The 13,414-nt window shown below is 43.4% G+C and overlaps 1 protein-coding gene across 3 annotated transcripts in view; it reads right to left on the bottom strand.

The window, feature by feature from the left end:
* Positions 1–13,414, bottom strand: part of KCNIP1 (potassium voltage-gated channel interacting protein 1) — a 295,414-nt gene that overhangs the window by 171,590 nt on the left and 110,410 nt on the right. Inside the window, exon 1 of one of the 3 annotated variants that reach the window (XM_036391543.2) lies at positions 11,369–12,035. The exons of 1 other annotated variant lie outside the window; for it this stretch is intronic. In XM_036391543.2, coding sequence (XP_036247436.1) covers positions 11,369–11,429 — 61 coding nt within the window. In that variant the 5' untranslated portion in view covers positions 11,430–12,035. Of the gene's footprint in view, positions 1–11,368; positions 12,036–13,414 lie in introns of those variants that run through there. One more of the 3 variants, XM_036391546.2, reaches the window with a different exon arrangement.

Raw genomic sequence — 13,414 nt, 5'->3', positions numbered from 1 at the left:
TAAAGGACATTTTTCAAAGCACACACAGGATTTAAAACATAAAGATTTGAGCAGTTACTGCTGACATCCGTTCACTCTGTACAAAATCTTATTGTAAACGCTGCACAGACTCCTCAGGAAAGTGATGCTTATTTCCATGCACACACAGCCCAGCCTAGCTCTGCAGGGTTCCAGCTTTCTCTGCCCACTCTGGCACCAGAGTGGACACACTCAAACATTTCCACTTGTGGATGATCACAAATGTTCTCACTGGAGCCCTACAACCACTGTCTACAACCATTACTGATCTCAAAACACCCCAATATTGTGGTCTCTGTGCTGTCTGACATTGCAAAGCAGCACTCACAACATGAATAATGGTGCCTCAGCTATGCCTTCCCACTCTCCTAAATCTCACATGATTGGGAGCCAACTCATAGTGCTTACAAAATACAACAAAACTGAATCACAACAAGCAGACCAGTGGCAAGCAACTAACTTAGACAAAACTCTACATCTCTTAACAGCTATCACACAGAAAAGGACAGCAAGCATCTGATGAGGATGTCCAAAGGCACTAAAGCAGCTTGGCAGCATCATGTCCTCGACCTGCAGACTGGCAAATACAGAGCAGCAGGTGCTGTGAAGATGCAATGCAGACCCGGCACTTGCACCAGGTCACAGAAGAAGCACAGATGAAATCCGATCTCCTGCAGCATCGTTCCCACCTCATCCTGCCTCAGCAGTTCAATGTACAAGGAAATGAAGCTCGTTAAACGGATTGCTCTATATTCATGGCTGACAGGACAGAAATATTAAGTAAACGAATGTGATTTGTGTGGGCATCTGCAAGGAAGCCTCTCTTCATGGGAACAGGGAGAGGATCAAAGGTGCACTCAATTGTTTCTGTTTATTCAGGAATTCAGTAGCGTTTGAAACTTTCTTGCAGGTGGAAAACACTACCAGACATACACATCCCTTGCATTTATTTATATTTTCTCAACTATTTTAAACTATTGTTTCCACACAGAAATCAGGCATGTTAACTGAAAATACAGGGTCTGATCCTAAACTATACTGATATTTAGGGCACTGATCTCCAAATGGGAGCATGTCCCTCCAAAAGGGGACCATGCTGACAAAGGGGAGCAGCAAAGCTGTGCCTGTGCTTTGCAGCGTGGCAGCCTATGAGCTTGGCATCGGCTCTGCCACACCCCAGCAGCTTCCAACAACTGGCAGCTTGGTTTTGATCCAGATGGAGGTTAAGAACTTTTACCAGGTCATTCCCCCATTGATAATTTCTAGGCAACAACTCATAAGGGGACAGTTTTGCCAAGCACAAACAATGGAAAAAGCCATAACAAAATTCATTCCAAGTCTAAGCATTTCCAGAGTTTCCAAAATATCTCACAAATTCCACGGGGCAAAGAAAAGTTTCAGGTTTGAATCAGACTTTTAGTCTAACAACTGATAGGCTTTATAGGTTTTACAAACCAGTAGTATGCACCATATGAGAATGCATTTGCTTGAACAGATGCAGCTCCATGTTTACCCTGCACAGCATTCACCTAGATGTGATTGGGCTGTGAGTGACACTCAGAATGACACAGTGGTCTCTCCTTGCATTGCTGAGCAGCCACAGCAACCAGCACCTGAGGAAAGTGCACACAGCATGCTCCTCTCTTGTGCTACATGAACTTTTGAACTGCAAGTACTTCATTTCCATCAATAATAAGGACAGAGGAAACAGAAAAGACATTATCATCTACAAGAAATGCAAATGTAGTAATATAAAGTGCTATAGCTGATGGCATCGTCCAGAAAATACCTGATTAGAAAATTCTCTGCTTTTTACTTCATACTTTTCTAGAGGGCTGCAGTGAGCCAGGGCAGCCCAGTGCTCAATCAAAGGTGATTAGAAATGATGGAGTTCAGCTGTAATGTCCTTAACTCCTGCCAAGCAGAGGATGCCAAATTGCTAATGTAAATACCCCCTTCTGATGACTTAAAACCCTGGAAATGAAAGGCATTTTCCTGAAAGCTCAGTCTCTGGTTGACTTTCTGTCCCAGTACCAAACCTGCTCTGCATGCAGGTCCAGCTGCTACCTACACAATCAGGACAGGACCTTTTGGGATCAGATTTCCTTTGCAGAACTGCACGTGCTTGCCTTTACCCATTGTGAAGTATATACAAATGACCACCCTGGCAGAATTTTCCTCATGCCCTACTGTAGCTGTCTCCCCAGCTGTCTGCAGCCTGGCTAATTCTGTATGCACAAGACCGCAAATGAGACCTTCTGTCAGCTCCCATGTTAAAATATTGGTTAAAAACAAAAGCCATGTTACAGGGATTCAGCTCCACACAAGGACATGCCTTCAGTTCCTGGGGTGCCAGTATCACAGTTCAGGGTCGTGTTTGACACTCCCAGAGAAGCATGTAAACCAGTGTACCAATTCAATTAAACTGGCTTATTAGGATTAGCAGGCAACAATCCTCTCTGCACTGACACAAAAGTTTCCTGCTTCCCAGTTCTAATTTCCATCTACTGCTTCCAGTTCAAATGGCAACATGGTCAACAAGTCCTTTGAATTGTGTGGATTAGGAATGCAAATGGGTGCTGATGCTCCCCACTGCACCACAATGTTCATCTGCATGGGATGAAATAGTTTCCCTAAGGGAAATTGTCCTTTCCCACGGATATTTGCTGGCTACCAACATTTTGCAGCTGGAGAGCTAACAGCATCATCCTTTACATGGCTATGTGTACCCCACAGGGATCAACCCTCAGTTCATGCAGTTTGATGTGCTAAACAGAGGCCTTGCCTGAGGTTTCAGCTGATTATCAAAAAGCTATGGGGTTGATGTGCAGAATCACTCACTAGAATAGAGCAACAGCAGCCTGGGAAAACATACCTGGGAGCTTGGCCCCAAGCTGCAGGCACCAAAGTTACAATAGTTGTCAAAACATTTGAACTGTGCTTCTGAAACCATGCTGTAGCAAGGTAAATTTCGTGAACGTGGCTTGTTTCATCCATATTTTTCTGCATATAAATTTGACAGGCAGAAACATGTATTTTGTCAGAGCACTAAAAGCCCTTGATGTTCAGCACTGATCTCTGGCAGGCTTTAATTTGGTTCCCCCCTCCCAGTAACACTCTCCTGTTCCACTAAGGAGCCTTCAGTAAAACAATGCCATAGTCTCATGGGTTTCCTAGAAACCTGCCTCTAGCAGCACAACATGTATCCTCACAGCCTTGTTCTCCCTTAGCTGTTCTCAGCCGCAGTATAAAATGTCCTATGCCTACAGACTGTAGCTGTGGCCATCTACAGAAATTTTGGGCACTTCCCAACCACCCATCCACAGAACAAGTTTGGGAGAGAAGGGTTTTTGTGGAGCAAAAGAAAAGCAAACACTGGTGTGTGTGAAGAGCTGTGGTTGTTAAATATGTCAAGAAAGTAATGTTTGGATTGAGGAAAGCCAAACAGATGTAGTAGAGCTGTGCCAGGAAAGGATGACTCTGTTACCCTTTTTGCGTCTTCCTTCAAATATCCTGGTACCAGAGCCAGGCCAGTTCCCCTCCTGCCTGCTCACCCTCAGCCTGCCTGCAAGTACCAGCTCAGCCCCCCAGGCAACTCTGCTGCCCCACACCTGCCTGCTAGCACCCAGTCCTCCCTTGCCTCCTCCAGACCCACATCCTGCCCATGAACCTCTAATCAATTGTACTGTGCTTTGTTCAAACTCTTCAGAGCCTCTCTGCACTGAGCAGTGCTGGCAGAAGTAAGGTAGAGACGCAGTGACTGCTATCTGTACCCTTTTCAGTCTGGACAGACATCACCACAGCCACAACCACAGACTGGCGACATCTGGACACAGCTGCCTTCAGTTTTGACTTGCCTATTTTGAAAACATGGATGCAGTTTATACTTTTAAAACTTTTTGCTTAAGTACAATCCATTTTATAATAACAGTTACTCCACCTCCCTCTGGCATCTCAAACAAATAAAAGGAGAAAAATTAAATACCTTGCCTGGAATCCCATATATATTTTGGTTAAAAATTCTGCTGTGCTACCATACAGCTGTTACCTGCATTTCCTAGTTGGTACGCAAGGCCACTGGGCCCCTTCCTGCAGGAATGGTAGGAGGTGCCTAGAGCACTCTAGACCTGCTGGAAAATGCCTCTCAGAAAAATGCAAAAACTTCTTACCTTATAAATAGCCATGGTATGAGCAGCGACAGGACACAGAGACCCTGAGCAGATACTCAGACTTTCTGCATCTCTGTGCCATGACATTCTCTGGGTAATGCTTTTGAATAAGAAACTAAACACTTAACATAATCACACAGGTGTGTCACCCACTGCAAGGAAGTCACAGTCACACTTAGACATTCATATCTAAAACTACAACAAATCACAAGCCAATTTATTTAGTTTGGAAAGTTTCAGGGAATAATTATCACTAATACCAATTTTGAATAATGAAACATTTTAGCTAAAAAAGTCCATTTTTTAAATGACAAAGGCTGGAATATTGCCAAGGCTGAAAGTTAAAAGTTTTCCTGATTTACTCTTTTGTATTACTGTGGAAAAAAATGAAACTTCAAAGCACTGGCCTGCAGAGCTGAAGTCTCTGATCCTCTCTTTTCTTTGTGGTGGGATTTCATGGCTCTGCATCAACATGCTGCATGCACAGAGGCACACAGTACCCATACCCATGGGTGGGAAATCAGCACACCTGTTTGCTAATGTAAATAGAACACTCTGTAGTGAACTTTCCTCCATCCATTTTATTTTATTCCAAACCTCCAAGCTGTGTCTGACTGCAGCATTTCAGGCAGGAGCTGTATGCCTGTGGGAAGCAATCAGGGGCACACATAGCTTATTTTAATTTTATCATTGCTATCCACTTCTAAGACCAGCTATTTGAGATCACTCCGCCACACTGCCAGGAGTCACTTGAAGGCAAAGGAAGAAATTTAGAGCTAGCAACTGCATGGAAGCTAAATAAATTTTGGCTGAGAGATGGAGAAGTGGGGAATGGAAGCAGTCACAAGTCCATAAGACCTCTAACCCCACACTCAGGTGAACTCTGGTTGGTAGGACACAGTGAAGCCGGCTGCAAACAGCTCCCTCGCCTCTGAGCCACCCATCATAGGTGCATCAGCCACATGGGGGATGTTTGGCTGCAGTGACACTGAGCAGCCTCCCACACACCTCTCTGTACTTCAAAGAAACCAAAATGCTTTATGCAAAGAGGCATGTTCTGACAACACTTATTGGTTGTCACAATTTTTCCAAATTGTTTCTGATTTGAATGCTTACATCAAACAGTTTTGTTGCCGAGTGCTGTTCCATACACTCTCTACAAAGGTAATTGCCTCAAAAAACCTGCTGTCAAATCCTCAGTTTTCAGTGCAGACAGACAACCCTGGACTTGACCTGCCAGGCTGTATCAGATAACAATCAGACAAGACTAGGGAGAGAAAGTGAAGTGTCAGTGCCAAATACTGGCTCTTAGGCAGAGCCAGGAGAAACCAAGTCAGCCATTTCTTCCATTCTCTCAAGCACCTGCTCCGATCTCCAATCAGGGGGAACAATACTGTCCTTGTTCTAGAAAGAAAACAGGTGAGCACTAATCTTCTCTCTATTCGGAAAATACCAAGAGCACAGTCTGAGTCTTTAGAACACATGTATTTGTTCACAATAGTGGCAAGCTGTCAAATTTCTTTGAGGAACAGTAAGAAAGAAGAGAAGGGGAGCTTTCAAAGCTTTTCTTTTGCTACAGGATGTACTGGACAAAGAAAATAACGAGGCAGCTTCCCTCCTGAAATCTATCATCTCCATTCCATGGCTGTACTAAGACTGAAAAGGGCCTGCTCCTTGAAACACTACTGAATCACTTTTTCACCTTTTGAGTAGAGAAACAGGTTGTTCTAGCACAGGGAACTGAAAGGGCACTGTCATGACCTAACAACCTTAGGAGCTCGGGGCAATCTGATGTTCTTATGATGATTGCAAAGGGAAGCAGAGTTGGTTACCTGGTAAGTAAACCACTTGAAAATACAGCTGGTCAGGCACAAAATCTGATAATTTTGGACAATAAGCCATTTCAAAATAAAGATTAAAAATTACTTACTATAAAAATCACACAACTGACATTTTAAGCAAAGTGAATTTCTGATGTTTGCTCTAGCAAAATTAAACAACTGTGCCAGACTCCTCTTCCTAGTTTAGGTTTGGGTGGTCTTTGATCAAAACTTGGCTGCTCACATTTAAGAGAGTCAGATTACTAGCTGAAAATGGTGCTTGCTGCTGCTGTCAGGGTCAAAGCCTGTAGGTCTAATCCAAACAAGAATCAGATATTGAGAAATATTCAAGTTATATTTCACTTTCACTGGGGGAGGTAGGGGTGAGTGCATATTTACAGAACAAACAAAAGAACTCAGAGGTGCAGAAAGCAGTCAAAACTAGAAATTCCCCCTGCTTTAGCAATCTGCTAATTCAAACGTTTCCATGGCAAATACAGAAATGGCTGAATCTAGCCACAAATTTGGTCATGATTGGATGCAGGCTGGAAAAACATAAAAAAATCTCTATTTCTGCATCTAATTGAAATCAGAGATGCATTTGTGTGTGCATTATTTGCTCTGCTGGCCCTCTGCTTTTTAGTGCTGTGGTTTTGATGGGGTTTTTTCTGCTCATTTATTGATTCATTGCTTATGTTTGCAGGAGAACATACAAGCAGCTAGATAGTCTCAAGTCCATCTCAACCATTTGTCTAAGCACTAACTACCAATGTACTAAAGAGAGGACCAAATAGTCAGCTTTTCTGGCATTTGGGTCACAATGAGCTTTGAATTTACTTCCTGATCCCAACACCTCAAATTCTTGTATCTTTAGAGTTTTTAAAGAGACAGTAATCCCAGAACCAGAGGGTAGATAAGGTTGGATGGGACCTCCAGTTCCCTCTTTAAGGCAGGGTTAACTACAGCTCAGGACTGTATTCACTTGGATTTTGAGTACCTTCAAGTTTGGAGATTCCACAGTCTTCCTGTAGGGTCTCTTCCAGTGTTCAGTCACCCTCATAGTAATTTTTTTTCCCCCCCATAATGCTTAAGTGGAATTTATTTCAGTTTGTGCCCTTTGGCCCTTGGCCAGCCTCTAGGCACCAGGGAGAAGAATCTGGCTCCATCACCTCTACTCCCCCCTCTCTCAGGTATTCGTACACCCTGATTAAGACTTCCCTGAGTCTCCTCTGCTGCAGGCTGGACAATCCCAGCTCTCTCAATCTCTCCCCTGTACGTCAAATGCTCCAATTGCTTCATATTTGTCATGGTCCCTCAGCAGACTCAGCTTAGTAGGTTCTCATCTCTTCCGTCATGGGGAGTCCAGCACCAGACACAGCACTGCAAATGTCTCACCAGTGGAAGAGCACTGCCTCCCTCAGTCTACTGGAGAAGCTCTGCCAAGCACAGCCCAGCAGACCACCAGCCACCCTTGCTGCTGGCTGTTCCAGAATGCAAGGCAAGATATATTCTATTGCCATCTGTATGGCAGTTGTCTTTTGTCAATTGGGCAGTTTGCCTTTTATCTCTCTCTGTGAGTGCTCACAATCACTCCTTCCTTGGGAGGGGACATCTGCTGATAACAGGCTATTGAATGTCAGTGCATGACTGATAAGAACTATAACATCCCTTTGTGAGATGCCCCACCCAGAGGGAGGAGCCAAGCATTGCTACCCAGATAGAATCGGGAGGTTCTGAAACACCAGCATGGCTTCTCCACTGGATTCCCTAGAGGAACAGCAGCTGTCTCCTCTTCCACTGGATCTTCGGAGGAAGAATACATCCTTCTCTACACGACCCCCTGCTCCAACTGAACCACACCTGACACTTCAGGAGGGCTGCAGCCACACTTCCAATTGGACTGCCACCAACACCCTGACCCACAGGGTGTTAGGTTGGATTCTGATTCTGTCAGTGTTGTTCTAGTGTACTGCATTGTTTATTTTATGCCTTTTATTTTCTTCCCTATTAAAGAACTGTTATTTCCTGCTCCCATATTTTTTGCCTGAGAGCCCCTTAATTTAAAATTTATAGCAATTCAGAACGGGGGGGTGGATGGGGGTGGGGGGGGAGGGTTTACAGTCTCCATTTCAGGGGAGGCTCCTGCCTTCTTTAGCAGACTCCCGTCTTTCCAAACCAAGACACTGGCTCGCTGTCAGCTTGTCCCTAGGACCTCAGCCAGGCTCCATCAGCATCCCAAGAATGCTGGTCTGACATACAACTGGAGTGAACATGGTAGAAAGAGGTGTTATCTTTTAGTAGGTCAACTCAATGCTGGAAAAGGCAGACAAGAATCCCAACAGGAAACACTTCTTAATGAAATGTACAAATAATTGGTGGAACTGTCCTGAGCCACTCCCAAAGTGAACAGCACAATCTCACAGACTGTCTGGGGACACTTCAGTGAACAGGGAAAGCTTCTGCAGCTTTACTGATAGGATTGCAAGCTGAAGAAGCAAAAATCTTTATCTTGCAGGATAGGGCATGTGAGTCCCAACCTACCAACACAAAATGCCCAATTATATTGGATTAAGTTTTTACATTTGAGCCAAGCGAATTATGTCCTCCTGTACCAACACACAATGCTGTCCTCTCCCAGAGACAAGGTCTCATGCTTGATGGACCACTGCTCTCCACTTGATAATTTCTGTGTCACTCCTGCCTTTATTGATTCAGGCTACCCATTTTCATCAGAGCAAGAAATTTACTCTTGTATTCTTGAACAATGCTAGTATGTCCTTTCCAGCCTTTCTGCTCATAGCTGGAATAACCAAACCAGCCCCTAGTCCCACTGCCAACACCCCAGACCTAGCCACAAGCAGGACATGAGGGCGAGCAGCACAGGCAGAGCTGTGTCATGTGCTGAAGCTGGAAGGGTTTGGCATGGGCCTCTTGCACCCACTCTGCCCTGACCCACCATGGGCTTCCTGGTATTAACTGATCTTCAGAACTGCCTCACTTTAGACATGACCTGTTTATTTTCTTGAAACAATGCCTGTTTTTTGCTTTTACTTTATTACACCAGAGAATCAGAGCTTCAGACACTAGTGTGAACTGCTCTATTTGGAGGAGCACATATGTAGAGGTGTGGATCTAGCCCTGTTACAACTATTTATCCAGGCCGTTGATTTATCTGCTACAAGAAGTCCTGAAATATTTAGATAAACACAGAGATAAATATAATAATTATTAAATAATATTGTGATAATCTAATAATAAAATTAGACTTTATTAACACTTAGATTAGATTTTATAAACACTTTACTCGATCAAAGATAAACTTAGCAATAGCCAATGGAACAGTGGCACCCAGGCACCACTAGCCAGCTGCCCTCTGGCAGAGAAGCCCCCACATCAAGCTGCATCAACAGCTACACAGCAAACACTGGGACAAATGATCCTTTCTCTCTGCTCAACACGTTGGCAAGTCCAGCCAGAGTGCTGGGGCCAGTTTTGGACTCCCCAGAGCAAAACAGACTTGAATATGGTAGAGCATGGTCTGGTAGAGGCCACCAGGATGGTTGAGGGTTGGAGATGCCAAGGGAACACATGGGCAGCACCAAGGAGTCAAGTCCATCATGTAGGGATGATTGACTATTTAACAGACAGCCAAACAATTTCAGATTGTATTCAAACCCAGCATTAGTGTTTCACTGCTTACAAGGTGAAGTGCTAACAGTCAGTGTAAAACACACCAGCAAAGCACACAGATAACACATCAGAGCCAAGAGGATATAACTCTGGAAACACAGGTTTTATATAATATAGCTGAACAACCACTGTCAGCAGGCATCAGCAAGAGTGAATTCCATTGTAAAGATTAAAATGTGTAACCATATCCTGGATTTTTACTGCAGGTGACCTCCAACAAAAAGCAATGGCTTCCATCCACTAGAGCACAGAGCCAATCACAAGACAACAAAGTCACAGAGAATGGATATGTTCAGCCACAAATTATCTACATTTAGTGGAAATCAGCTCCCAGGTTCCTGGCAAGTGGACAAGACACCCCTTGGTGTCACAGCAACCACCATGCCCAGCACATCCTGTTCAGTTCTTGTGTACTGCAGTGCCTAAGCACAAGTTTCCCAGCTTCAGGTGCAACTCAATGCTTAGACAGTTACACAGCTAGTCTTACATTTTAAGTAATATCATACATGTCCCAAACAACCACACAATTATGAGAGCATTACAGTAACACAGAAAGCTGAACTGTAAACTATGTACAGACACTCCAACGTAAAACGTTACTCTACAGGTATCAGGAACACAGACTTTTGCTCACAAACTTGCCACAAACAAATCTCACAGCCCTTGCCCACTTCTCTTTTGCATCATTAATTGATGTTTGATATTTCCTAACACAGTTTCCAACTTAAATTGCAAGAAAATCCATACCAACCTGCAGTTCAAAAGCATATATATGAACTGAGCAACAGATCCAGTGGAAATAGAGACCTCCTTAGAAAGAGACTCTAAAATGCAGAGGTTCAGGCAGGGAATATTTCTAAATAGCACACATATTGCTAAAGACATAGAGTTTTTCCTTTTGTTTTCTAAAAAATACTCGTTCTGTAAGGTATGGATGTGCCACTGACAGTGCTTTCAACTTTCTGCTCAGCAACACCCTGGAATCTTCAAATTAACCCTAAAGAAAATAGAGCAAAGCTCAAGCAAATACTATACAAACTAGACCTCCTGAAAAACCAGCATTTATAGGCAATATTTATGGATTTAAGGATTAAAATCCCGGGAACTGCTGGTTAGTTTCTCATTTTTATGAGCTCCTGCTTCTCTCTTTTACAAAAACATCCTATTTTTTTCCCCTCTTGCTAATCTTTATAAAACACACATCATTAATATTGCATGCTTGGTGCTGGATTACTGAATATGCAACACAAACTCTAACAATACTTCCTGAGACAGAAACCCAAAGGTATTGGGAAGAATTTGCTGTATATCTACATTTTATTCCTTCTTCAAAAGGTTTATACGACATGGGATTTGGAAATAAACAGGTCTCTACTGCAAGTGCTCTGCATATGATACCACTGAGTTTCTCCTCCTCATATATGCCTGCATTAAGGATTACAGTATTTCAGATTCTTTTCAACCCCCAAGCCCTTCCACAGCAATTTCCTCATGCCCACATGTTTTCTCCACCACCTAGCATCCCACTCTCCTCTGCAAATTACCTCTCACAAAAACATTGCTAGGTTACTTGCAAGTGGCACATGTTCATTTTCTCCTCCCTTCCCCATGCAAATATCTCCCACAGCAAATAAACCAAAGGGACAGGAAAAGCATAGCAGGAGGTCTTACCTTTTGATGGTCTTCTTTGTTTCGTTTGTAGAGAAGAGAATGTACCCATGACAGCACCCATTGCAAAAGCTACTCGTGAGTTTTTGAGAATTTATTTTGGCTAGGATTTTTTTTAATTCCTATTACCCCACCCCTCCACTGACAGTGAACAAAATCTATGTGAAATGCCCCCAAGAACAAAACAAAACAGAGAAAGACCAGACAATAAAGAAAAGAAGGAAGGAGGAGGGAAAAAGCAAAGCACTGCAGCTCGGCATTCAGCAAGCGTTAAGCTTTGAGCGTTTTTTTTAAGTCAACACACATGCACTGACTCACAGCCAGCTGCACTGTTATTATTCAAAACAGCTCCCCATCAAAATTTAAATGCTAGGTAGATTCCCTCAGACCAGAGCTGGCAGCAGATGCATCAAAATATTTACTGGAGCACAGCCACATAAACACACAGGCTAATTCTTCCTCCTGTTCCCTTATGGCTTCAACCAGCAGCCTGTAGGTCTAGCATAGGAGTGCAGCTCTTCCAGTGAATACTAAACTGGAGTCCTGTAGACATGCCGAGGGTCTCAGGGGAAGCTGGGGCTTTGGGCTGGATACCAACTCGGAATGAATAAAAATCTTCTGAGTGGGAAGCAATAGTGAGGAAGGCATCAAAGCCCCAGCTGCACGGGCTGTGTGCTCCTGCTAATTAAAAGTCTGACAGAAAGGTAGAAAGCAGCAATCTCCAACAGTCTTGTCTAGCAGAAAAGTCAGAGAAAAATGACTAAGGGCAAAGGGGGGAAACAGAAAATTTCACCGCAATCCTTATTCTTCATATCTTTTCTCAAACACCAGAAAGACATGCAAGACAATTAACCTTTTTTTCTGCCAAGGATATATGTGCACATCCTTTTCAAGGATATTAAAACAAAAAACTGTTGAAACAAAACTCTACAAACACTGAGTTACTAGGAGGAGGTAGAGCAATTCCCAGCATTTTTTTCAGTTCTGTCATATTTCAAAAAATCAGCTAGACATCTGGTTGTTTTCTCAGAAAGTGAACTAGCAAGTGCTTAGGTACGGAAGGTGTTAAATACACTCAGGCAGGTCTAAAAACCCAAATTAATTTGCTACTTGCACGTGGTGACTGAGATTAGGGCAGCATCTGTGCAAATACAGTATTTTTCTGAGGAAATTCAGCACAGAACAAACCACCTCATCTCAACAAGTTTTCTTAGCTTTCCTCTAACTTTGCAGTAGATTCCTTCAGATGCAGATCCCAGCTCCCCAAATGCTGGTGTCCCTGGAGGTACAACCCTGCCTTACCTGCTGTTCACCTGCTGCCAGCATCTGTTTTTGCATGCACAGGTATATTTGCATCCTTAGTGTATACAAGCAAAGAGCTTCCCCTTAGTTTCTAGTTGCAGAAGGCATTGCACAAAATAATTTAATTTTTATTGTTTCATAACTCAAAACACATCAATTGAACTTTTTGTGAGAAATTCCTGGGGGAAGGTACTGTTTAAATACCCAAGTTCTGAAATGAAACACATCCATTTGCAGGGAATTGCCCAGGACTGGAGGCACACAAGGGCCTTTGTCATAGTGGGAGGACCCTGTCCTAGTTTGTGCACTAGGACCCTGTCCTAGTTTTCCTGCCTCCCATTTCCTGCCTTCCAACACTCTTGCCTTCCTTTCCAGCCCCTACTCCTTCCCCCAGGCTGGCCACAGGTGAGGTCCTACTGCCCTTGCTTCTCCACTCATCCATTTCCCAGTGGGGGTCCCTCAGACTACGTTGATCTGCACCAGGCACTGAACAGCTGTATGAGATTCTTAAGCTTTTTTAAAATTCAAATACTTATATTCATTTTAATAATATTTTATTTGCATTTACAGAACAAAATATTACATAGACTACAGTGTACATGTGGAAAATCACTGTTCTTGGGACTTGCGCATTCAACAAAGGCTGGAGGGAGACCAGAGGCTACAGCCAATGTCTCCAAGATGTCAAAACTGGAATATTCAATCTAGGCAAACTGTCACTAGCAGAAGTCAAGTGTTGCCAAGGTG

The sequence above is a fragment of the Molothrus ater genome, chromosome 15 (genome assembly GCF_012460135.2).
Source record: "Molothrus ater isolate BHLD 08-10-18 breed brown headed cowbird chromosome 15, BPBGC_Mater_1.1, whole genome shotgun sequence".
NCBI classification, from domain to species: Eukaryota; Metazoa; Chordata; class Aves; order Passeriformes; family Icteridae; genus Molothrus; species Molothrus ater.
This window is presented reverse-complemented; position numbering and strand designations above follow the sequence as displayed.